This window comes from Poromitra crassiceps (assembly GCF_964638095.1).
Source record: "Poromitra crassiceps genome assembly, chromosome: 28".
NCBI lineage: Eukaryota > Metazoa > Chordata > Actinopteri > Beryciformes > Melamphaidae > Poromitra > Poromitra crassiceps.
In genome coordinates, this window is record NC_139651.1 from 17,523,167 (window position 1) to 17,548,252 (window position 25,086).

At 43.8% G+C, this 25,086-nt stretch overlaps 2 protein-coding genes across 2 annotated transcripts in view; both read right to left on the reverse strand.

The window, feature by feature from the left end:
* Positions 1–4,752, reverse strand: part of LOC310799609 (homeobox-containing protein 1-like) — a gene marked incomplete at its 3' end in the record, with an annotated part of 36,918 nt that extends 32,166 nt beyond the window's left edge. Inside the window, exon 1 of the mRNA XM_083662198.1 lies at positions 4,619–4,752. The remainder of the gene's footprint in view (positions 1–4,618) is intronic.
* On the reverse strand, positions 1,606–24,976 carry LOC310799591 (uncharacterized protein; the record flags this gene model as incomplete). Its single annotated transcript, XM_083662179.1, has 17 exons — positions 24,883–24,976; positions 24,712–24,772; positions 24,438–24,617; positions 24,151–24,318; positions 22,888–23,014; positions 21,991–22,169; positions 21,453–21,534; positions 21,125–21,249; positions 20,907–20,914; positions 14,669–14,762; positions 14,062–14,115; positions 12,464–12,625; positions 11,065–11,188; positions 9,562–9,743; positions 9,056–9,137; positions 8,765–8,889; positions 1,606–1,793 (listed from the first exon to the last, which is right to left on the reverse strand). Exons 1-17 carry the CDS (start codon positions 24,946–24,948, stop codon positions 1,606–1,608), a joined length of 2,007 nt encoding a protein of 668 aa, XP_083518305.1. The 5' UTR covers positions 24,949–24,976.
* Positions 24,977–25,086: the final 110 nt, after the last annotated feature.

Genomic DNA, 25,086 nt, shown 5'->3' on the forward strand with positions numbered 1-25,086 from the left:
TCGCGTTAACAAGCTTGAAAACGGCGTTGGAGAGGTCACAGTGACCTTGACCTTTGACCTTTGACCACCAAAATCTAATCAGATCATCCTTGAGCCTAAGTGAATGTTTAAGGCGAATCTGATGAAATTCCGTCCAGGCGTTCCTCAGATATCGCGTTAACAAGCTTGAAAATGGCGTTCGAGAGGTCACAGTGACCTTGACCTTTGACCTTTGACCACCAAAATCTAATCAGATCATCCTTGAGCCTAAGTGAATGTTTAAGGCGAATCTGATGAAATTCCGTCCAGGCGTTCCTCAGATATCGCGTTAACAAGCTTGAAAATGGCGTTCGAGAGGTCACAGTGACCTTGACCTTTGACCACCAAAATCTAATCAGATCATCCTTGAGCCTAAGTGAATGTTTAAGGCGAATCTGATGAAATTCCATCAAGGCGTTCCTCAGATATGGTGTTAACAAACATCCGTACGGACGGACGGACGGACATCCGTACGGACGGCCGGCCGTATGTACGTACGTACGTACGGACGGACAACCTGGATTCATAATGCCTTCGGCCTGGCTTCGCCGGCGGAGGCATAAAAATAGACCTGTTGTTCGCTATAAACTTAAGTGGCACATTTCTCATGTTCAAGTGCAATAAGTGTTTAAAAATGTGGCCCCAGGGCCATATATATATATATATATATATATATATATATATATATATATATATATATATATATATATATATACATATATATTATATTGGGAGACTATAACAAGTTACATCAAGTTACATCGGGGTGGGAAACTAACTTTTATCCAACTAGCACAGCTTAAAATTTAAGCGTCAGGTTATTTAAGCCTTAAATAACCTGACGCTGCCAGATGGATGAGTTTGTTCACATTTGTTTCACAACCAACATCCATCTGGGTTCGGCCAAGCTACATTGCTGAAGAGGGCGGTCACTTTTTTCAAGCTACTAGGCAGGTGATTGGATGGACCGTCTGTCTGTCACCGTCTGGGCTTGCCAACGCCAACCAATCAGATCGACTTCCCTTCATGACGTAGCAGCGTGTGACTTGCGTGATAGGCTAACGGCTAGCCATTCACTAGCCTTACAGCTAGCTGATGGCTGCTAATAAGTTCTCCCAGCCTAGCAACGGTCTGAAGGCTATCTCCCCAAATTCTACAACAATGTCTTGTTTACTAACGTTCATAGTTGATAACGTTACAGCAATACAGTTACGGTTTCGTACTCACTGTAAGATCAAGTGTTTAACGTTTATGTTAGCTTATTGTTTTGAATAGAATGTTTGACATTAGCCTCGGTAGCCGCCGCCATGTTGAATAGTGAAAGAGCTACAAACGCACAGGCGCCTCCCGGTGGCGTCACACCCGGTCTCGCCTAAAGCCCGCCCGTAGCTCACGCTGATTGGTTCGCCTGGGTGGCGGCCGATTTAAACTCCAATCTTGAGCCGGGTCCAGACGGAGGTGGGATTGTGAATTTGTGGAACAATGCCGCCCCCATCTGGCGGAGTCAGGCTACAGCTTAAAGGCCCTGACGTAGCGAAAACACTTGAAAGGACTAGCGTGGCAACTAGATGCCGACTGGTACGAACGTCACCGGCTCACGTCTCCTGTGTCGGGCGCAAAAAAGCTGCATTTGAGCACACCGCAAAACACGACAGCAACTATCACGTTCTGTACGTTCTGTACGTTCTGTACGTTCTGTACGTACTGTACATTCTGTACGTTCTGTACGTTCTGTACGTTCTGTACGTTCTGTACGTTCTGCGCCTGCGTGAGACCTGATTCACCAAACATTCATATTAGAGAGTATAGCGTTTGCCTACCATTTTGCTCACTTAAACGGCTTTGTAATATAGCTATTAGCTACTTCCAATTGAGAATATGTCTGGTAAAAAGTTGCAAATGGCACTGGCGTACGTCAGCGCCCTCGTCTGGTCTCTTGCTGAAGGGAAGAGGCGGAGGGGGGGAAATAAGGAGAAACCACATTAGAGACTCAAAGGCACGTCATGAATTTGTTTTTGAATTATCAGGTTAGATAAGTTGGAAATTGAGTGGGGAGTTTTGTGTGCCGTCTCTCCTGCTTCGCTACCCCTGCCAGTGACCAGCCAATCAGAGTGATGTCTCTACCCCTGACCAGCCAATCAGAGTGATGTCTCTACCCCTGACCAGCCAATCAGAGTGATGTCTCTACCCCTGACCAGCCAATCAGAGTGATGTCTCTACCCCTGACCAGCCAATCACAAGTGATTTCTCTACCCCTGACCAGCCAATCAGAGTGATGTCTCTACCCCTGACCAGCCAATCAGAGTGATTTCTCTACCCCTGACCAGCCAATCACGAGTGATTTCTCTACCCCTGACCAGCCAATCAGAGTGATTTCTCTCACCAATGACCTGACGCCGATTCAACATGTTGAATGAGCCAGAAAAGCCGTCGTCAAAGCAGACTCGAGCCAACGGGGTGCGGGACGCACCACAAATACTAGAAGGACAGTCGCCCAGACATGGCCGACAGACCCCCCATGACACGGCTTGGTGTGTCACGACCATTCCTTTATTCACATCCATTTGGGATTATGATGAAGAGACCTTGGCCGCTGGTGAGAGAAGTTAGTTTCAAGTCTACAACACAATAACAGTGACTAACAGCAGCCAAACTCGCTTTGCTCGCCATCAGATTGCAATCAGATTGTGCTTGACCACTTGAAATGCCAGGTGTAAACGCCCGTCGCCCCCAAGACACATTGAATAAGGATTGCAATCTGATCGGCCAAACCACCTCCGGAGGTGGTCAGGGATGCATTGTGTACACATTGAACACAAGTGTAAATGCAATGTGTCCTCTCAATCTGGATACAGCAACTGTATGCGGATTGAGAGGACAACCATTTGGGGTGTTAATAAGTTATCTGGAAAATGAAAAACGCATGTTAACGCCAGGTGTAAATGAAATCCGGCTAATGTGATCAAACACAATCTGATGGCAGAAAATGCGTGTTAACGCCAGGTGTAAATGGGCTGTGTGTGTTATGTGTGATTCTTCCTCCTGACCAATGTTTCAGAAGCTGGTCTGCACACTGCACATGATGGGAGAGAGACACAGGCAGGCAGTCAAATAATACTGACTGACTGTCTGGCACTGGTCGACTCCTTGAGCTCAGCACAAACTGCAGGAGGAGAATGGGTATGTATGCAAGCAGTTTAGCGGCAGTGCCCTTGGAAAATAGTTTCCAACAATCCAACTTGCCATTTTCAGCGTGTAGCAACGAGCTAGCGTGTAGGTTTCTGCCGTTAGCTTGCTAGCTAGTTAGCGTTGTTGTTTTCACTGAGGCGGCAGGCCACTGTTTACAGCGACACACAGGGAGGAGGGAGTGGAATGATTGACATGGTCGGAGCCAATGACAGAGTTTGTAATAAGCCGGGAGCGGACATCCGGCAGCGACTGAAACAGTCGCTCCAATGGGAGAGAAGCTGTAGAGCAGGGGAGGGCTTATGCCAGCAGCCTGTTTCCGTGCAGCCAGACTCCTCTCACGGAAAGGGAGGGCAGCTTGGCCAGCAGCGAGACTACTGCTGAAGTGTCCTTGAGCAAGACAAGCTGGCTCTACCATCTCCAGAGTTGACCCTGGCCTGTCTGAGCTCTGTGGAGGGAGGACGGTTTTCCTCCAGGTAGCACAACAGACTCTTCAGCTGACTCTACTCTATCATCACCCACACTCCCACCATCACATCATCAAGTTTGTTCCTGAACACCACACCACATATGGACGACCAGGCTGCTGTCTCTCTCTGACTGTTTACTTTGTTCTTTTTCTTTCTTTTCTTTTTTTAGTCTATTAACCCAATGTATCAGTCCAAATCACAACCAACTACAGAAACAGAGGAGGTAGAAGTTGAGTCCCGGTTCAGGCAGATACAGGCAGAGGCAGAGAGCACAAAGACACGACTAGACTAGGCAACTTGTCGGCTAACTGGTAACTCCTGCCGAACCAGCTGACATGAGACCAGGTCCAGATACACTGTGGTAGCAAGACCATCTGCTCCAGCCCGGACACAGGCAGGCAACACTGTTGTGTCAAACCCCGTTTACGATCTGTAACGTTAACGTTACTGTTGTCACTCACTCTTATTGTAAACACATTCATAAACATAACGTTACCCGGGGTAGCACGAGATGAAAGATTAGGGGCCACTCTCCAATTCGGCATATAAGATACAACACACCAAACAACACTGATTACAACAAAACAACTTTTAGTGCTCCTCCGCCTGTGGAAAACGTGTACGTGTGTGTGGGGCGACAGCGTTCAATGTGAACACATTCTAGAAGTTGCCCTTTGGTTGTAATGTAATTACGCTAAGTGCGTCTTGTGGATCATATCTATGCCGAATGGTAGAATGGCTCGTAACCATATTCACAATCTGATTCATATTTCAGGGCTATGTACGCTCGCCGATCAGTCAAAGGACATTGAAGTAGCTGATTAGTCAAAGCCGTCTAGCTGGTATCGGTCTGGAGATAAGAGACTAGAGGAGGGAGCGTATCTATCGGGTTAGCAGAGGTTTGGAGCAGCCAGCAGGAGTTGAAGCTGCAGGACTGTTCTTACCTTTAATCTCGCAGTCTGAGAGCCTGCACAGATGTTATGGAACCATGGATCTGCTGCCCCGGAGGCGCCGGCGAAACACGGACACGCTCACTTTCCCCCGAAATGTCTCCTCTGGTTCTAATTGGCTTTCATTTCACAGGCAGACTGATTCGCCTTTTGTCCGACAGACAGGCGCCATGTTGACACGATGACGCAAAGCACGAGGGGTGTTGTAGTTTTTCCCGAAGTTTAGTTTAGTTTAGTAGTTTAGTTGGAAACGTACACAAACTGTGAGGTGAGTTTTATGTCTATGGAGGAAATAATAATAATAATAATAATAATAATAATAATAATAATAATAATAATAATAATAATAATAATAATAATAATAAATATAATATAGACGGTTTTCACGGAATGGTCAGTCCTGCACTTGAATGTTTGTTTTTTCTTTTATGTCCATAGCAAACACTGCAACAGGAAGTGAGCGGGGGTTCAATTTAGAATGTTTTTGTTCTCAAGTTAAAACCGTCTATAGCCGCAAGCGGCCTGATGATCTCACAATGCCTATGACATCAACACTCAATCACTGATGACATCACTCACTAATGACATCACAATGAAGTCACAATGTCTATGATATCATCAAAAATCTCACTGGCTAAAAACAATCATCTCAACAGAAAAAAAGACTGTGTGCATGTTTTTCTCCCGTCAACCAGCAGGGGGTGCACAAATCACCGTGACGTCACCATGTAAACAAATTTACTTCCGGGTACCACTTGGGGAAGGCGGCAGGTTTAAATGTGCGTGTTGTCAAATAAATGCTGTCAAACCCTCTCGTTGTTTTCGGCCGACTACTTTCAATTTAAATGGTTAAACGGTTGGTAAACATGCTTGTCCGACGTATCTAGCCTTTCTTCTGTGTTTGTTTTATGTAGTGTTAGCTAGCTAATAACGTTTGTTTGTCTGTCAAACTCGCTGTTTTTTTGCAGACTCGTTAACGTTACAGACAGAGCTACTGACGCCACGTTAATTTAATTTAGCTTCAAGTCTACTCTGGTCTGGTCCAACAGGTAAATTAGCTAGTCTGGTCTCCACTAACGTTAGTGAAAGTGTTGTTATGAATGATATTAAACAACAACACAACACGGACGAACCATTTTTGTCTTCTTTGTCTGTTTTTGTCTTCAACACGTCAGTTTGTGCCGTCCACTGCCATTATAATGTGTGGACCTCAGGGGTACCCGGAAGTAAATGTAAACATCCCCGCTGATTTGGTCTATTGGTCAATGGAGAGAGTCTTTGATGTGGTGGAACAGTTTAAGTACCTTGGTGTTTGTTGTCTTTGATTCAAATCTCACTTTTAAGGAACATGTCAAGAAAATCTCAAACATCATCGAATTCAACCTGTGAAATGTCCGTCACATGAGACCATATCTAACATCTGAATCAGAAAAAGCATTATGCATACTGATTTTTTTCTCACATAGCCTAGTAGCCTACTTCTACACAACAGCAAGTACGTTCAAGTACTTCAAATTACATCAGTACTCTGATGTAATTTAGCAATTGCGCTAATTCTGGCACATTTACATTGAGGTGTATTGCTGATCATCAGTGGTGACATTCAGCTATAGTTTGAGATGTCCCTGCTTGGGAAGCCATTGCTCCCTAATGATGTCACTCAGTATCATCACACTACTGATGATGTCATCAATATGTCGCATCACTGATGACATCACTGCTCCCTAATGTCCCTAGGAGGTTGATGACATCACAATTGAGCAATTGCATGACATTTGCCCAGGTCAACTGCTGACCTACAGGTGACTACATATACTGGGTGGCAACGGCAATGGAACCCCATATGGAGCCTTAGCTTTGGGAGGCTTGAGTGTCTGAAACTAGCTGGCTGACATTGTTTACATTAACTGTGACAATTCACACAACTTTAACACAACACGCATCTATTATACATCAAACTTTTGAGCAAATTCTGCTCTCAGAATGTCAAAATATAAGCGATGTGATGTATACTTTTTGAGATATTGGGAGTTGGGGAGGGTCGGGGACTGGGCCTAGGCGGTAGTACGGCACTGGGTACAGCGTTGGGTTTCAGCTTCAGCGCCCTTTGAAAACCCATATCCACCTCCATGCTGTTAGAGAAGCTATCCGGGGGGAAATGCAGGATGCAAACACCATCTCGTTCATGCTGATCTGCTAGGCCCAGTTGTCGGATCCATTCCCGCCTAATGTCCGGGTCTCCGGGAAACTTGCGCACACCGGTGTAGGTTTTGCACCCGGGAACACAACACTTTTGACCCATGACTATTCCCAACCTGTCCCTGGCCACTAAACTCTAACAAACAAACACACAGACAATTTTTTTTTCCGTTTACAAACACACAACCTAGGCTATCTGACGTACTCTAAAACAGACTAAACCTAAACCTAAACTACTAAATACTACAAAACACACAACTACAATTTACACTAGGCACTCTTATCAAAACGCTCCACAAATCTTTCTCTATCTCTATTCAACAATTCTCCACACTCTCCACAAGGCCCAGTGTGGTGTGCAGCCACTTTCATACACTTTGGCTGGCAGCGGCCTATGGTGCGACATATGGGCGGGCTGGGTTTGGTGACGTCACTGATCAAGCTACATCACTGATCAAGAGCTCTGCCAATAGAAAGAGAGGGAAATGTGAGTCTACAGCTGGCCTTTTTGGATTGTATGGAAGTGCATAGGTATGTGAGAAGAGAGGAGGAATGACTCAGATTGACAGTACGGTAAATGTCAGGACCGTGGAAAAAGTGTCGAGTATCTCTTTAAGAAAACAACGCTAGGTGTAACCTAGCATTATGGCCAGCGTGATAAAGCGTTCACAAACCTGTTGTTGTAGCAGGCAGCAGCATTGTTAATGTGGAGCGCTCTTGGTAACTTTCAGTCCTGATGATGTCTAGACATTGTGACATCATCATGTCTAGACATTGTGACATCATCAGTGATGTCATCAGTGACATAAGTGACCAAAATCACCTTATGACATCACTGATGAAGTCATAGGCACTGATGTCATAGGCATTGTGACATCATCAGTGATTTCACTCGAGCAATTGTGGTTTTTGGTTACACACTCGGGCAATTGTGACATCACTGATGATGTCATAGACAGTGTGACATCATTGTGCTGTCACCAGTGAGTGATGTCATAAGATGATTTTGGTCAATAATGATGTCACTGATGACATAACTTATGATGTCACAATGTCTATGACATCATCAGGACTTTGAACGTTCATCATCAGTGCCTATGGTAAATTCACACCATTTCTATCAAGTGCTTTTATTGTGCAGAATGTCACACAGTACAGTTTGTAAGGCATAAAGAACTCCAAACAGGAAACAGAATGTCACAGTACAGTTTGCAAGGCATAAAGAACTCCAAACAGGAAACACTCCAAACAGGAAACACAAAACATGTAAGAAAATGTGTCCATGTCATTCTGGATTCCACAGGCAATGTAAACACATTTTTGTTGTTTGTGTGTCAGTGGTTCCCCACTATCCTTTCCCTTCCTCCTGCTGGTATCTGCACACACGTGGAAATATCAGTGCTCATTTTTCTCCCTTCAGAAGCATTTGCTGCCTAAAACTCGAAATGACATCGATACTCCTCATATTCGATATTCAAAGCAGTCATTTCATGTTGAGTTAGAGAGGTTGATTTGATTAACATGCTAAAAGTTGCTAATATGATCCCTGACACCAAAAGCAGTGTTTGTGTATCTTGATTGGATATGTAGACATTTAAAATGTTCAATTGTGTAACAAGAAAAATGCAATAATATTCTCCTGGAAGTACAACAGGTCCGGCTCTTTGCTGTTATCAAGATGATCTGAGACATGAAGTGTCTGAAGGACAACAGTCCTCCATCACTACCCTCCTAGTAGGAGGAGAAAAAGGGTTATGAGATTATGATTAATATCAATCGCATACTGCACAGTTACTCTGTTATGGGCTGCGTTTCCATGGAAACCCAATCAAGAGTGGAGTTACGTTTTTCTTTTTCCTTCCGGGAATTTGAATTTGAATGAATGAGTAATGGTTTCCTCTGATAGATGTTCAGAGAATATAGTCTTTATTTGAGACTCACTGCATTGGTAGAGTCTGTTGACGCGCTTGATGTCATTGGTACTCATCTGGCTGGCTTTTCCAATCACAGTGCTGTTATCGGGCCTTGGGACGATGGTCGGCTGGCCATTCTTAGAAAATGCATATCTAGAACAGAACCCAAATACAAAAATGTATAGCGTCCTCACACACGCACGCACGCACACACGCACGCACGCGCGGACGCACGCACGCACACACACACACACACACACACACACACACACACACACACACACACACACACATAAACAAACAAACAACACACACTCACCTGCCGTAATGCATGACAGAGTTGTAGTCGTAGGGAGTGCCAAGGTTGTTAGTTGCCACCTTCCCAAAGTTGTGTTGCTTCCCTGTAGAGGAGCAGGAAACACAATATATTACTCTGACAACAAGGCTTTGAAATACAGAATGCTGTCACCAGTCAGAATCTTAAATCAATCAATCAATTATAACTTATCATCATCAGGTTCTATTTTCATATTTTTGAGTTGAGAAAATTCAATGAATGGACTGTAGGTCCACATACAAAACAGGGGGAAAATACAATGAGGTTCATTCAAGTAACTCAACATAACAGTAATAGTATAATTCTCTGCATAATTCTTCTAAACATTTGCAACATACAGTAAGTAGCATACAGTTAATCAACAGATTAATTTGAATAGTATAACCTGTAAAAAGTATAACCTGTAAAAAAACATGTTTGCTGTTTTTCTGTACTGTTGTAGCCTACACGCTCATGAGATGCCTGATGCTTTTAAAGGTGTTGCGGACCTGATCTGATGTTCTGGGTGAGGATGGTAACGTGTCTGTCTCTGTCGGAGCGGACCTGCTCGTGGTGGAAGCCCAGGGCGTGGAGAACCTCATGCTGCACCGTTCCCAAGTTCACACAGCCTCCCCTCTGCAGGGAGATCTTCTGACCCCCCCTCCCCTGGCGACCCAGATAGGACCAACACCTGACACACACACACACACACACACACACACACACACACACACACACACACACACACACACACACACACACACTTCAATCCACATATCAGTGAGATAGATGTGTCTATCTATCTATCTATCTATCTATCTATCTGTCATTTTGCTGTTTGTCTCCTCCTCCTCCTCCTCTTCCTCCCTCCTCCTACTTCTCCTCCTCCTCCTCCTCCTCCACTCCTCCTCCTCCTCCTCCTCCCCCTCCTCCTCCTTCTCCTCCTCCTTCTCCTCCTCCTCCTCCCTCTCCTCCTCCTCCTCCTCCTCCTCTTCCTCCTCCTCCTCCTCCCTCTCCTCCTCCTCCTCCTCCTCCTCTTCCTCCTCCTCCTCCCTCTCCTCCTCCTTCTCCTCCTCCTCCTCCTCCATAGATAAGCAAACCTACATATCTATCTCTGTGTCTGTTTCATTTTCCTCTCACACTTTGGCCTGACAGCATTCATATTTGGCACGGGTACAGACAGGGGTCCCGAGCAGCTGGTGACAGGGCTGGACACACACACACACACACACACACACACACACACACACACACACACACACACACACACACACACACACACACACACACACACAGCTGGTGACAGGGCTGGATTTTAAGTCAATAGGGCTGACTATAAATGGGCCAAAATGGCTAATTAGTGGCCAAAATGGGTGAACACACTTTCACAGAGAGAGAGAGAGAGAGAGAGAGAGAGAGAGAGAGAGAGAGAGAGAGAGAGGTTCAGAGAAAGAGGAGGAGAGACTGTGTCGGTGCAATTTCGGCTCGCCTACCAGATCGGCTCGGGCATGCATTGTGATTGGCTGGATGTCGGCCATGTGGCTCGGGCATGCATTGTGATTGGCTGGATGTCGGACACGTGGCTCGGGCATGCATTGTGATTGGCTGTATGTCGGACACGTGGCTCGGGCATACATTGTGATTGGCTGAATGTCAGACTCGGACACGTGGGATCTCAAAATGTCTCAAAATGTCTGACAGCTTAGCAAGGTAAGCTACTGCTACCAGACATTTAGGAACATTAAAGTATGAATCATACAAACATTTCATGATCATGATTCAAGTGTACAGGAACATTTCTGTCCATAGTAAAAGGTGACTCTGTGAACCTACCTACCAAGTTCGGTAGCGGCAGGTGTTATGGTTTCTGAGTGGGACCAAATCGGCTTGCAAATTGGTGACTAAATTGGTGACTAGATTGGGCGGACAAACCCTGTTATAGCGCCTGTGCCCTGCGTGTGCTGGCCAAAAAGATGACCTTTGGGGACTTAGGGGCTCTGTAGTGTTCCTACCCGCTGCCAGGAAAGAAGTTGAGGTACTTCCTCTGCCACCAGTAGCGGCGCCAAACGAAGCGAATGCAGGTGGACCTGTGGAAGGACAACAGGCCTCCAATGATGACGTTCCGCTCTGCTCTGGCTGCAGACATAGAAAGCCAGACAGTGCTGAGCTGCAGGGATAAACCAAGGCTATCCTGCCTGCTGAACAATCATCTCCATAAACAAGCAATCTATAAATATATATATAATATATATATAAAGCACAACCACAGCTATTTTCAACCTGGAACTATTCATGATTCACCAACCCATTGATTCAACTGATGTCTTGCCTGCCTGGGTGCAGCTCCCGGTCCTAAAGGACCAATGGACAAAAAAATCAATATCTATATATATATACGGTATATCAATCTATATATAGTGTCGAACCATGTGTACAACCATAGGTTGTCTATATCTATATATGTCTATATCTATATCTATATCTATATCTATACAGTATATATGTATCTATATCTATATATATCTATATCTATATCTATATCTATATATATATATCTATATATATATATATCTATATCTATATCTATATATAGGGCCAATGGACAAAAATCAATCCCCATGTCAACCCATTCTCACGTCCAACCCGTCAAATTCTGATGTCCGGTCAGGAACCCTTGCCGTCATTTCGTGACGAGAAAGGTTGCCCCCTCCCATTAGAAATCACCAGTGCGGGCGAGGCGATGGCTAGTCACGAGTCACATGACCGCTAGTCACGTGACGACAGTGCCCTGTCCCGTCAGACATCAAGGTTGCGGGAGAGGCGACCGAACAAATATGACAAAACGTGACGCAAATCGTGACTCACAGACACACACCGCCACCCGCCGCCCGCCATTCCACCTAGGCCATTTTATTATAGGATGCGTTACGTTAGCATGGTCATTATACAATATTATACTGTCATGCTGCAATTTTCTATTAGAGTCATCATCATTACATTTAAGATATGATGTATCTTTATGTATCTAATTTCATTTGTCTTTTGTCTTTTTGTATCTAATTTTTGTAAACCTGTCTGACTCCTATTTGTATCTTACATTATTTTATTTTACTTGATTATATTTCATCCTCTTTTTTTATGTGTACTGAGTGCACTTATTACTTTTCTGAACTGTTCAGCCACTACACTGGCTCTGAGGTAGCTAATCGGAGGCACATGTTGGACAAATAATAATGCTATAGTCAACATATTGTATTTGTTAACATTGCTATATGCATTTTGGGTATCAATCTTTCTTGGGGGTATAATGAGACCCTTAGTTCTGGCTGAAACCAAAACGAAAGTTAAAAAAGGAGTACAGTGGTTTAAGATGCAGGGATCAAAGGTCAGGGTTACCTTACAGTAACTTACAGTATGAGCTGGAGATCTTGAAGGGTATCCTGACGTATCTTGAAAACCATGACTTGGGCCACTTGCACCGAGACCGCCACCTGCCCGTGCACGGTACTGCGTTCCTGCTGTTGGGCACAGCAATGTCACCATCCCTGATGGTTGGGGTTCCGCTGCGCCGACCTGCAGTAGAGAGAGGACACATCCCATAATGTTAAACAGACAGAACAGACTAGATTGCATCTACAGATTACAGATCGACGTAACGGTTTGGATCAGGGAGGAGAATCTAGAAAATAATTTGCTTTATCCGTCCATCTCATTAATTTCATACAGTTTAAAGTCCCTGGAAACCAGAAATATTTTTTTATTATTTAGCATTTTGAGTTCATCACATCACAGGAACCTATGTTAATAAGCCACCAGCCAAATTTGAACGATGATGAAAGTTGCAAAGTATACAAATTTAGGTTTGACAGTCATGGCAAAAGTCATGAGAATCAATTAGATTTTAGAGTGTATTTTCTCCCGCGGACTGTGTGGGCGTGTCCCGTCTGCAGCAGGTCTCCGAGAGAGAGAGAGAGAGAGAGAGAGAGAGGGAAACGGAAACTCTCCTTCGGAGAGAGAGACAGAAGGAAAGAGAGATGGAGTGTGTGTGTGTGTGTGTGTGTGTGTTCGCGCGTTGCTCGGCGAGAGGAAGACATCTCTGCCGCTGCGAGTGCACAGCGCTACTGTGTGTGTGCGTGCGTGCATGCGTGTGTGTGATTCGATTAAATCTTATGACGTGATAAGATCATGCATTTTAGCACCGCGCGCACCGCTCTCTTCAATGAGGAAATGGAAATCCAGACCTTGTAGAAAAGTGTCGATTTTTGGGGTTAGGGTTGAAAGTAATGTAAACCACTTTCTGAGGCACACAATTACTCACATAAGACCCTAAATTTAATAGTTAGAAGGTTTTTATGGATTTTGGTTTCCAGGGACTTTAACATTATATTTTTTTTATATAATTTGTTTCCCGATTTTTTATCCCATTTTTAACCCCCATTAGTGCTAATTTTAATCTATTTATCCTGGTTGCTACTCCACCCTCTGCCGATCTGGGGAGAGCCTAAACTGGCTCCATGCTTCCTCCGAGACATGGGCAGTTAGCCAGCCGCTTCTTTTCACCTGACAGGGGAAGCTTCACCGGTAGGACATAGCACGTGGGAGGTTCACGCTATTCCAACCAGTTCCCCTCCCTCCGAACAGGCGCCCTTAACGACCAGAGGAGGAACCACATTAGCAACCAGGATATTGCATGTTTTTGGTGAAGGGGGTTCCTATATGAAGGAAACCCCCGGGAGGCACGGGGAGAACATGCAAACTCCACACAGAAAGGCCCTTTTGACGACCCCATCCGGGCGGTGGGCACTCGAGGACATGCGGACGGGCACGCATTCCTTCAGCGTTCACAGCGTCCCAGGTAGGAATCGAATCAGTTTAACATCTTTGATGGCAATTCATTTTTCTCTGAAATGAAAACCAATCATCTGCAACTTCCACATCCTGCATAATGAAATGTGACCATGTTTTCACAGCTGTATTATATTTTCATTTCAGCCTGAGTCAGATCTTACCTAGGTTGCTGTTAACTGTCTCAATGATCTCTGAGACGCCCCTAGACTCGACTTCTGGAAGCACACAGAGAGAGTGTTGAGAGGAAAGTGTCACATTCAAGGCGTCACAGTCCAAAGTCAAAATGAGAAATCACTGTGATCAACTCACCCGGGTTAGCTTGACTAGTTGCACCAGCTTGACTAGTTGCAGCCTGCAGCACAAAGGCACAACATTGCAATGGTTTGTTTACCGGCATTGAATGTTAGTGGTGAGAGGGTCAAGCTTGGCATTGAATGTTAGTGGTGAGAGGGTCAAGCTTGGCATTGAATGTTAGTGGTGAGAGGGTCGAGCTTGGCATTGAATGTTAGTGGTGAGAGGGTCAAGCTTGGCATTGAATGTTAGTGGTGAGAGGGTCAAGCTTGGCATTGAATGTTAGTGGTGAGAGGGTCGAGCTTGGCATTGAATGTTAGTGGTGAGAGGGTCGAGCTTGGCATTGAATGTTAGTGGTGAGAGGGTCGAGCTTGGCATTGAATGTTAGTGGTGAGAGGGTCAAGCTTGGCATTGAATGTTAGTGGTGAGAGGGTCGAGCTTGGCATTGAATGTTAGTGGTGAGAGGGTCAAGCTTACCGGAGGAGTGGAGGAGGCTGCCCTGCTCATCAATGAGAGGAGGAGGAAGAGGAGAACTGGAGTCATGGTCCTCAAATCGCTTGAGGAACAGTTTCTTCCCGCAGGCCACGAGACTCCTTAACATACACAAATAGTGTAGTAGTCGTACCATACCGTACTGCAGCTGCTACCATTATGTATGCCTAATGTTTAATTGTATGTTTAATAAGGTACATGCTATTTGCACCTGTATGTCAAATACGTCGAATTTAAAATGTCTGAACACGTCTAACGTATGCACAATGCCTAATGTTAATTGTATGTTTAATAAGGTACATGCTATTTGCACCTGCATGTCAAATACGTCGAATTTAAAATGTCTGAACACGTCTAACGTATGCACATGACATGTGCACCTATGTGCAATGAATAAGCCACTGACTTGTCTTATCGCTATTCTGCCTTATTGCCTATTGCTGCTTAGTATTGCTTATTGATGCCTAATTATTATTGCCTATTGCTCATTGCTTGTTGCCTATTTGTACTATGTCGTAAACGGAGTCCACAGCACAAGAATTTCACACGTGATACTTGTACCATGGAGTGACAATAAAAATCTTGAATCTTGAATCTTGGTGAAGGGTCTCTCCTCCAATCCAATCCACTTGATTTATAAAGCACATTTAAAACAACACAGGTGACCGACGATCAAACAAAATAGCAAAGAGAAAACTCAACACACAGACAGGGAAGATAAATCTCAAATAAAACAGGCATGTGATCAGAGAAGACTCCTGTCGAAAATCTAATCTGAAATACAGTAAAAGAAAAGATCTGAGCATTGTTTCAGCAGCAATGAAGGGGTCTAGCAAAGGTTAAGTGATAAGTCAATAAAGTGACACCCGGGTATCAGTGTTGTGTTCCTAAGGCTGGCTTTACACACGGTGAAACTTTCACGCAAGTTTAGTTGGTTGAAACTGAAATTAAGTTGCAAATTATTTGCATGGTCTAAAGCCCTCTGCAAAGCACTTGAAACTTGTCTGCAACAGTTGCAAAACTCTCAACTTTGTGAAACTAGTTTCATGCAACAGCCAATCAAAATGCTGATAAGTAGGCTATTAATGCACTGGTGGCTCTCTTCCTATTCTCCATAATGAAAGAAAGTAGGCCAGCCAGTGGCAGAAGAAAACCTGATACGTTTCCAGCTAGAAAACGATACAAAATAAGATACAAAGATCAACTTACAATGAATGAATGACACTCCCCACTTGATACAGTAATCTACTACTGTAGCAAGAGAGAGAAAAGGAAAAACAATATGACGGATGAAACATGACCAATCTAGCTCGCTGGTTTTAGTGAAACAATTACTACCGTGTTGCGTGAGACATTTTGAATTGCTTTGTGTAAATGTCAAGTTGCATGAAAATGATGTTTCATGCCATTTGCAACCTGCAACTAGTTGCCTGAAAGTTTCACCGTGTAAAGCCAGCCTAAGGAACGTGGAAGGAGGAGAGAAGGGATGAGTGAGGCTCACCTGAAATGCAGCTTTGATGCTGCTGGATGCTGCAGGTGCTCCGCTCTGCTTTCTATAGACACATAGACAGCTAACACAGACAACACAGGGTGTGTCAGAGGATCTGTGACAAGTCACAAGTTATTTCTAAGCACCTATCCCTAACCCTATCCCTCCCACCCTGTAGCTCCCTAGATGTATATGTCCTGTCCCGTCTGCCCCGAATACCTAACCCCACCCTGCCCCTGCCCTTTCTTAACCTCCACATGTGTCTGTCCAACACCTGTCCTTAGTTATGTTACACGTTTAGCTGTTAATTGTAAAGCGTCTTTGAGTATTAAGAAAAGCGCTATATAAGACCGATTATTATTATTATTATTATTATTACCTGTTACAAAGCAAAGTCCCCTCAAAACAGTAAGAGGAAATCAATGATGTCATGGGCTCAAACAATTGATTAATCGGACAGTCGGTTCAAACCAGTTATTTGTTTCTTTAAAGACGTGAAATACAAGACAGTGGCGCGTGCCTTTCAGTCCAGCGCTCCATTCAGGGTTTCAGAGTGTTTGAGTCTGGTACTGCAGTGCTTCCCACATGATAGAGAATAGAATTCTATACATCCGCTTAAATGTATATGTAAATGTATATCACAGCTTATCTAATACCAAATAAATTGAAACCAATGAGTCCAGGAAGATTTACCATAAAAGTATATTTAATAGCTTACATTCTCTGCAATATGCATATATTGACAGAGGGCATGAATCTCAATGTACACATGTATCGATGTACAGAGTCAAATATTCAGCCCCGATGTCACAATTTGACATACGCTTTATACTGTAGAAGAGGAGCAGAGAGGAGGGGGTGATGACTTGACTTGGAGCCTACAGTGCTGCCTGTCTATATCAGCAAGTGTTCCTGTCTCATGGCCATTGTCATGCTGAGTTTCTGAAGGCCAGAGCAAAGGGGAGAAATCTCCTGCTTGATAAGCTAGTTATGTGTCTCTGCATAGTGCAAATATGCATTTGTGAGATGTCATGGGTGAATCTATATGTCAGATGTCATGTCATAATGTGTATGTCATGTCATCGTTTATAGCATTAATTATGTGTATGCAATTATAGCTTATTGATTAGGAAATGGCAATGGAACTTATATTTTTCTCCAACACCACACTACCAAATCCACTTGAATTTGGCATTAGTCTTATGTCATAGATAGACTACTAATGTCTGGAATAGTGATATTTTCGCTCTTCCATGATCCAGAGAAGAGCAGAGCAGACTAGTGTTAATTCTGTCGGCTATTTTTTAATTTAGTCTTATATTAGTCCCGTGATAAATGTCCTTGTTAGTCTTCATCATATTTAGTCAACCTCATCCTGTTTTTATTTAGTCAAGTTTTAGTCGACTAAAAGCTTTAGCATTTTAGTCTAATCTTAGTCAAATAAAGCCATAAGTATTTTAGTCTAGTTTTAGTCAACGAAAACTGTTCACATTTTAGTCTAGTTTTAGTCAATGAAAACTGTTGAATCTGCTGAGGCGCTTGCACTAGTAATGGTAATTTGAAGCAGTGTTGGCAACTCTTTCCCAGGGAAAGTAGCTAATGGTGACTCTGCCCACCCGGGCCAGTGTCGGCGTGCGGCAGTAGCAACGACAACTGGACCGTATTTACAGTCCCTGCTCAGCCCGCAGCTGAGGGGAGAATGGAGGGAGGCTGGCTGCGCTGTGTGGAAAGCACTCAGACGTCTCTGGACAAGCAAGGGAACACAATGCCTCATACACATATAGATAAGACCCTTAGCTAAGACTGGGGGGGTTCTGTTGTAACTACTGTAAATGTTTTTAAGACAGCTACATGTCAGCTACATTTATGATGCTGCAGCACAGGAACCTGAACTGCTGCATTGAGGAGGGGATCAGTCTATAATTAGTGATCATTTTTTCGTCTATTTTTAAATTTAGCCGTAGTCTTAGTCCTGTGTCAAATGTCCTTGTTAGTTTTTATCATATTTAGTCAACCTCATCCTCTTTTTGTTTAGTCAGGTTTTAGTCGACTAAACGTTTGAGTATTTTAGTCTCGTCTTAGTCAATGAAACTAAAAGTCTGAACATTTTAGTCTCGTCTTAGTCAATGAAACTAAAAGTCTGAACATTTTAGTCTCGTCTTAGTCAATGAAACTAAAAGTCTGATCATTTTAGTCTCGTCTTAGTCAATGAAACTAAAAGTCTGAACATTTTAGTCTCGTCTTAGTCAATGAAACTAAAAGTCTGAACATTTTAGTCTCGTCTTAGTCAATGAAACTAAAAGTCTGAACATTTTAGTCTCGTCTTAGTCAATGAAACTAAAAGTCTGAACATTTTAGTCTCGTCTTAGTCAATGAAACTAAAAGTCTGAAGATTTTAGTCTCGTCTTAGTCAATGAAACTAAAAGTCTGAACATTTTAGTCTCGTCTTAGTCAATGAAACTAAAAGTCTGAACATTTTAGTCTCGTCTTAGTCTTGGGGAAAAAGGTAGTCGACTAACATTTTTCGTCATAGTTTTCGTCTACGAAATTAACACTAGAGCAGACTCAGGCAGCCTGTGTATAGGAGGAGAAGGAGGCGGGCCGTGGGTGCTGCCCAGTTCGCTCTCACTCACTCACTGTCGCTCATTCAGAGATACACACATAAAGAGAGACAAAGACTCCAGAGGACTTACGTTAAACATATTAAAGTGTGGATATTCTTCAGTCGAATAGATGTGGAAGACGCTTGTTGCTTGAAACACCACGAGTGATCTGTCTAAACACTGAGCGAGCGTTAAGTGAAAGTAAAAAAAAACTTGCAGGTGGAGAAATGCGGTTTTCCAGGTGGGCGTCCCCCACCCACACCCACCCACCGCACGCACATTGTAAACAATGAAGTGTGTATTGCGAAGTGTGTATTGTGTCTCGTCAAATCGCATCAGCTGAGCTATCACTGGGAGCGGATGAGTGAGACAGACGCTTGGCTCAATTCGGTGTATCAGGTAGCAGGTAAAAAAACGCACAGCTTGAAATGTACCCGCGCCATGGCCCGTGTGGCCCGGGCGGTTCCGCGGCGTATGGATCTGTCAACCCGTCATCAACCGCATATTTTGCCCTTTGTTATGTTCTTTGTTCTGTTATTTGCATATCTCGAGAACTATGGATGGCATCACAATTGCTTGACTGACTGATGACATCACAAATACAACCTAATTGCCATAGGTAATTAAGGCAATTAGGCTATACAGCAGCACCAAAATATTCTTTTCTACAGCCCCCCCATGACTCACTCCACCACAGTGAAGGGCGCCCAGGGCTTACACGCACACGCACGTACGCACGTGCACGCACACACGCACACACACGCACACGGGGCCAGAATTCAACGTTTTGATGCACTGTGGGCTCAATTTTTGACTGATCGAAAATCTGTTTTGATACTTTTGTGTAGGACAGTCTAACGATGCAGATGCTGAAGTTTGGTGTCGTTTGAAGAAAAAATGTGGGAGGAGTTTGACAGTTTTTGCAGTTTTGCGGTCTTTAGACTTCATAATTGGCCATAGGTTGCATTGTACAAAAGTTTCTGCTCATTTGGGCGCACATTTCGGTGAAAGTTGCAAAGCCGTAGCACGTATGCCTGATTTTTTTATGAATTTTCAAATTTGAAACTTTAGACGGTCGCTGTAGTGCCACTGTTAGGACTATTGGCCCCAAATTTGCGTCAAAGACGTTTGGCGTCAAAGACGTTTGGCGTGGGACTGGACCTTTGTGCAAAGTTTGGTTAGTTTTCATGCATGGGAAGTCGAACTTCCCGGGAGAAGAATAATAATAATAATATAGGCAAATACTGCTGCGCAACCTTGAAATGACTGCCTCACTGTGCTCCTGACCATCTCCTTTTAACATCCCCCTTTTTTATCTAGTGTGTCTCTGTTATCCTTTTGGTTTTTATTTATTGTCTGTAATGATACTGATTACGGTTGTCATACTGTCTGTCAACTTTTGTTACTGTAACTTTCTGTCTGGATGCTGCTTGAACAGGTCGCACTTGAAAATGAGATCCAGGTCTCAAGGTGATTCACCTGTATAAATAAAGGTAAAAAAAAACAAAAAAAAAACAGTGCCTATGATAAATGCTCATAAGTGATTTTATTGTGCAGAATGTCACACAGTACAGTTTGCAAGGCATAAAGAACTCCAAACAGGAAACAGAATGTCACAGTACAGTATGCAAGGCATAAAGAACTCCAAACAGGAAACACTCCAAACAGGAAACACAAAACATGTAAGAAAATGTGTCCATGTCATTCTGGATTCCACAGGCAATGTAAACACATTTTTGTTGTTTGTGTGTCAGTGGTTCCCCACTATCCTTTCCCTTCCTCCTGCTGGTATCTGCACACACGTGGAAATATCAGTGCTCATTTTTCTCCCTTCAGAAGCATTTGCTGCCTAAAACTCTAAATGACATCGATACTCCTCATATTCGATATTCAAAGCAGTAATTTCATGTTGAGTTAGAGAGGTTGATTAACATGCTAAAAGTTGCTAATATGATCCCTGACACCAAAAGCAGTGTTTGTGTATCTTGATTGGATATGTAGACATTTAAAATGTTCAATTGTGTAACAAGAAAAATGTAATAATATTCTCCTGGAAGAACAGGTCCGGCTCTTTGCTGTTATCAAGATGATCTGAGACATGAAGTGTCTGAAGGACAACAGTCCTCCATCAGTACCCTCCTAGTAGGAGGAGAAAAAGGGTTATGAGATTATGATTAATATCAATCGCATACTGCACAGTTACTCTGTTATGGGCTGCGTTTCCATGGAAACCCAATCAAGAGTGGAGTTACGTTTTTCTTTTTCCTTCCGGGAATTTTAATTTGAATGAATGAGTAATGGTTTCCTCTGATAGATGTTCAGAGAATATAGTCTTTATTTGAGACTCACTGCAGCGGTAGAGTTTGTTGATGCGCCTGATGTCATTGGCACTCATCTGGCTGGCTTTCCCAATCACAGCGTTGGGATCGGGCTTGGGGACGATGGTCGGCTGGCCATTCTTAGAAAAATCAAATCTAGAACAGAACCCAAATACAAAAATGTATGTATATCATAAACCCAACTAACAAGGAATATGCATTGAGTGAATTAACCATTAAACTATCACATCAATCAGGGGGGGGCATCACTGTTATTCCTAGAAACACACACACACACACACACACACACACACACACACACACACACACACATAAACAAACAAACAACACACACTCACCTGCCGTAATGCATGACAGAGTTGTAGTCGTAGGGAGTGCCAAGGTTGTTAGTTGCCACCTTCCTAAAGTTGCGTTCCTCCCCTGTAGAGGAGCAGGAAACACAATATATTACTCTGACAAGGCTTTGAAATACACTTTTTTCCTCACCAGTATTTTTTAGAAAGCACAAGAGAATGCTGTCACCAGTCAGAATCTTAAATCAATCAATCAATTATAACTTATCATCATCAGGTTCTATTTTCATATTTTTGAGTTGAGAAAATTCAATGAATGGACTATAGGTCCACATACAAAACAGGGGGAAAATACAATGAGGTTCATTCAAATAACTCAACATAACAGTAATAGTATAATTCTCTGCATAATTCTTCTAAACATTTGCAACATACAGTAGCCTACAGTTAATCAACAGATTAATTTAAATAGTATAACCTGTAAAAAGTATAACCTGTAAAAAAAAACATGTTTGCTGTTTTTCTGTACTGTTGTAGCCTACACGCTCATGAGATGCCTGATGCTTTTAAAGGTGTTGCGGACCTGATCTGATGTTCTGGGTGAGGATGGTAACGTGTCTGTCTCTGTCGGAGCGGACCTGCTCGTGGTGGAAGCCCAGGGCGTGGAGAACCTCATGCTGCACCGCTCCCAAGCTCACACAGCCTCCCCTCTGCAGGGAGATCTGCTGACGCCCCCCCTGGCGACCCAGATAGGACCAACACCTGACACACACACACACACACATACACACACACACACACACACACACACACACACACACACACACACACACACACACACACACACACACACACACACACACACACACACACACACACACACGCACACACACACACACACACACACACACACAGAGACAGAGAGAGAGAGCGCGAGGTTCAGAGAAAGAGGAGGAGAGACTTTCGGCTCGCCTACCAGATCGGCTTGGGCATGCATTGTGATTGGCTGTATGTCAGGTGGTTCGGGCATGCATTGTGATTGGCTGTACGTCGGAGACGTGGCTCGGGCATGCATTGTGATTGGCTGTATGTCGGACACGTGGGATCTCAAAATGTCTCAAATGTCTGACAGCTTAGCAAGGTAAGCTACTGTTACCAGACATTTAGGAACATTAAAGTATGAATCATACAAACATTTCAGGATCATGATTCAAGTGTACAGGAACATTTCTCATAAACATGAGCCTTTTTGAAAATAAATGTCGGGAGAGTTTAACTTCATCTGTAGACGTGGACCTCGAGCCGAGCACATCCGGTATGGGCGAGCCGATGTGGTAGGAGGGCAAGTAGATAGGGTTGGGCCGATTTCCGGTTTATCGGTCCGGTTTGGTGGAGAAAATTAAAAATGGCGGAAAATCTAGTTAGACGGAAATGGGTGCGGCCTCTATCTGCAGGGGCTCTGTAGTTGTAGTGTTCCTACCCGCTGCCAGAAAAGAAGTCGAGGTAGTCCCTCTGCCACCGTGGGTAGATGCGCCAAGTGAAGCGAATGCAGGTGGACCTGTGGAAGGACACCAGGCCTTGAATGATGGTCCACTTCTCTGCTGAGGCTGCAGACATAAGATAAGATAAGATAAGATATCACTTTATTGTCAGACAGAGTCCGAAATTTGTCTTGCATCCTAAGACACTTGTTTCTCATAAATACATACAGGTGTAGATGGAAAGTCAGACAGTGCTGAGAGCTGCAGGGATAAACCAAGGCTATCCTGCCTGCTGAACAATCATCTCCATAAACAAGCGATCTATAAATATCTATCTATCTATCTATATATATATATGTATATATACTGTATATATCTATATATATCTATAAAGCACAACCACAGCTATTTTCAACCTGGAACTATTTGCCCATGATTCACCAACCCATTGATTCAACTGATGTCTTGCCTGCCTGGGTGCAGCTCCCGGTCCTAAAGGACCAATGGACAAAAATCAATCCCCATGTCAACCCATTCTCACGTCCAACCCGTCACATTCTGATGTCCGGTCAGGAACCCTTGCAGAAAGGTTGGCCCCTCCCATCAGAAATCAACAGTGCGGGCGAGGCGACGGCTAGTCACGAGTCACATGACCGCTAGTCACGTGACGACAGTGCCCTGTCCCGTCAGACATCAAGGTTGCGGGAGAGGCGACCGAACAAATATGACAAAACGTGACGCAAATCCTGACTCACAGACACACACCGCCACCCGCCGCCCGCCATTCCACCTAGGCCATTTTATTATAGGATGCGTTACGTTAGCATGGTCATTATACAATATTATACTGTCATGCTGCAATTTAGAGTAAGTTAGAGTCATCATTATTACATTTAAGATATTATGTATCTTTATCCCCATGTCTAATTTCATTTGTCTTTTGTCTTTTTGTATCTCATTTTGTAAACCTGTCTGACTCCTTTACTTGATTATATTTCATCCTCTTTTTTTTATGTGTACTGAGTGTACTTATTACTTTTCTGAACTGTTCAGCCACTACACTGGCTCTGAGGTAGCTAATCGGAGGCACATGTTGGACAAATAATAATGCTATAGTCAACATATTGTATTTGTTAACATTGCTATATGCATTTTGGGTAACAATCTTTCTTGGGGGTATAATGAGACCCTTAGTTCTGGCTGAAACCAAAACGAAAGTTAAAAAAGGAGTACAGTGGTTTAAGATGCTTACAGTAACTTACAGTATGACCTGGGGAGCATCTTGACGGGTATCCAGACGTATCTTGATGAAAACCGATACTTGGGCCACTTGCACGAGGACCACCACCTGCCCGTGCACGGTACTGCGTTCCTCCTGTTGGGCACAGCAATGTCACCATCCCTGATGGTTGGGCTTCCCCTGCGCCGACCTGCAGTAGAGAGAGGACACATCCCATAATGTTAAACAGACAGAAAAGACTAGATTGCATCTACAGATTACAGATAGACGTAACATTTTTTCATTTCAGCCCGATGAGTCAGATCTTACCTAGGTTGCTGTTAGCTGTCTCAATGATCTCTGAGACGCCCCTAGACTCGACTTCAGATCTTCCTAGGTTGCTGTTAACTGTCTCAATGATCTCTGAGACGCCCCTAGACTCGACTTTAGATCTTCCTAGGTTGCTGTTAACTGTCTCAATGATCTCTGAGACGCCCCTAGACTCGACTTCTGGAAGCACACAGAGAGAGTGTTGAGAGGAAGGTGTCACATTCAAGGTGTCACAGTCCAAAGTCAAAATGAGAAATCACTGTGATCAACTCACCCGGGTTAGCTTGCCTACTTGCACCAGCTTGCCTAGTTGCATTAGCTTGACTAGTTGCACCCTGCAGCACAAAGGCACAACATTGCAATGGTTTGTTCACCGGCATTGAATGTTAGTGGTGAGAGGGTCAAGCTTGGCATTGAATGTTAGTGGTGACAGGGTCAAGCTTACCGGAGGAGTGGAGGAGACTGCCCTGCTCATCAATGAGAGGAGGAGGAAGAGGAGAACTGGAGTCATGATGAAGGGTCTCTCCTCCAATCCAATCCACTTGATTTATAAAGCACATTTAAAACAACACAGGTGACCAAACGATCAAACAAAATAGCAAAGAGAAAACTCAACACACAGACAGGGAAGAGAAATCTCAAATAAAAC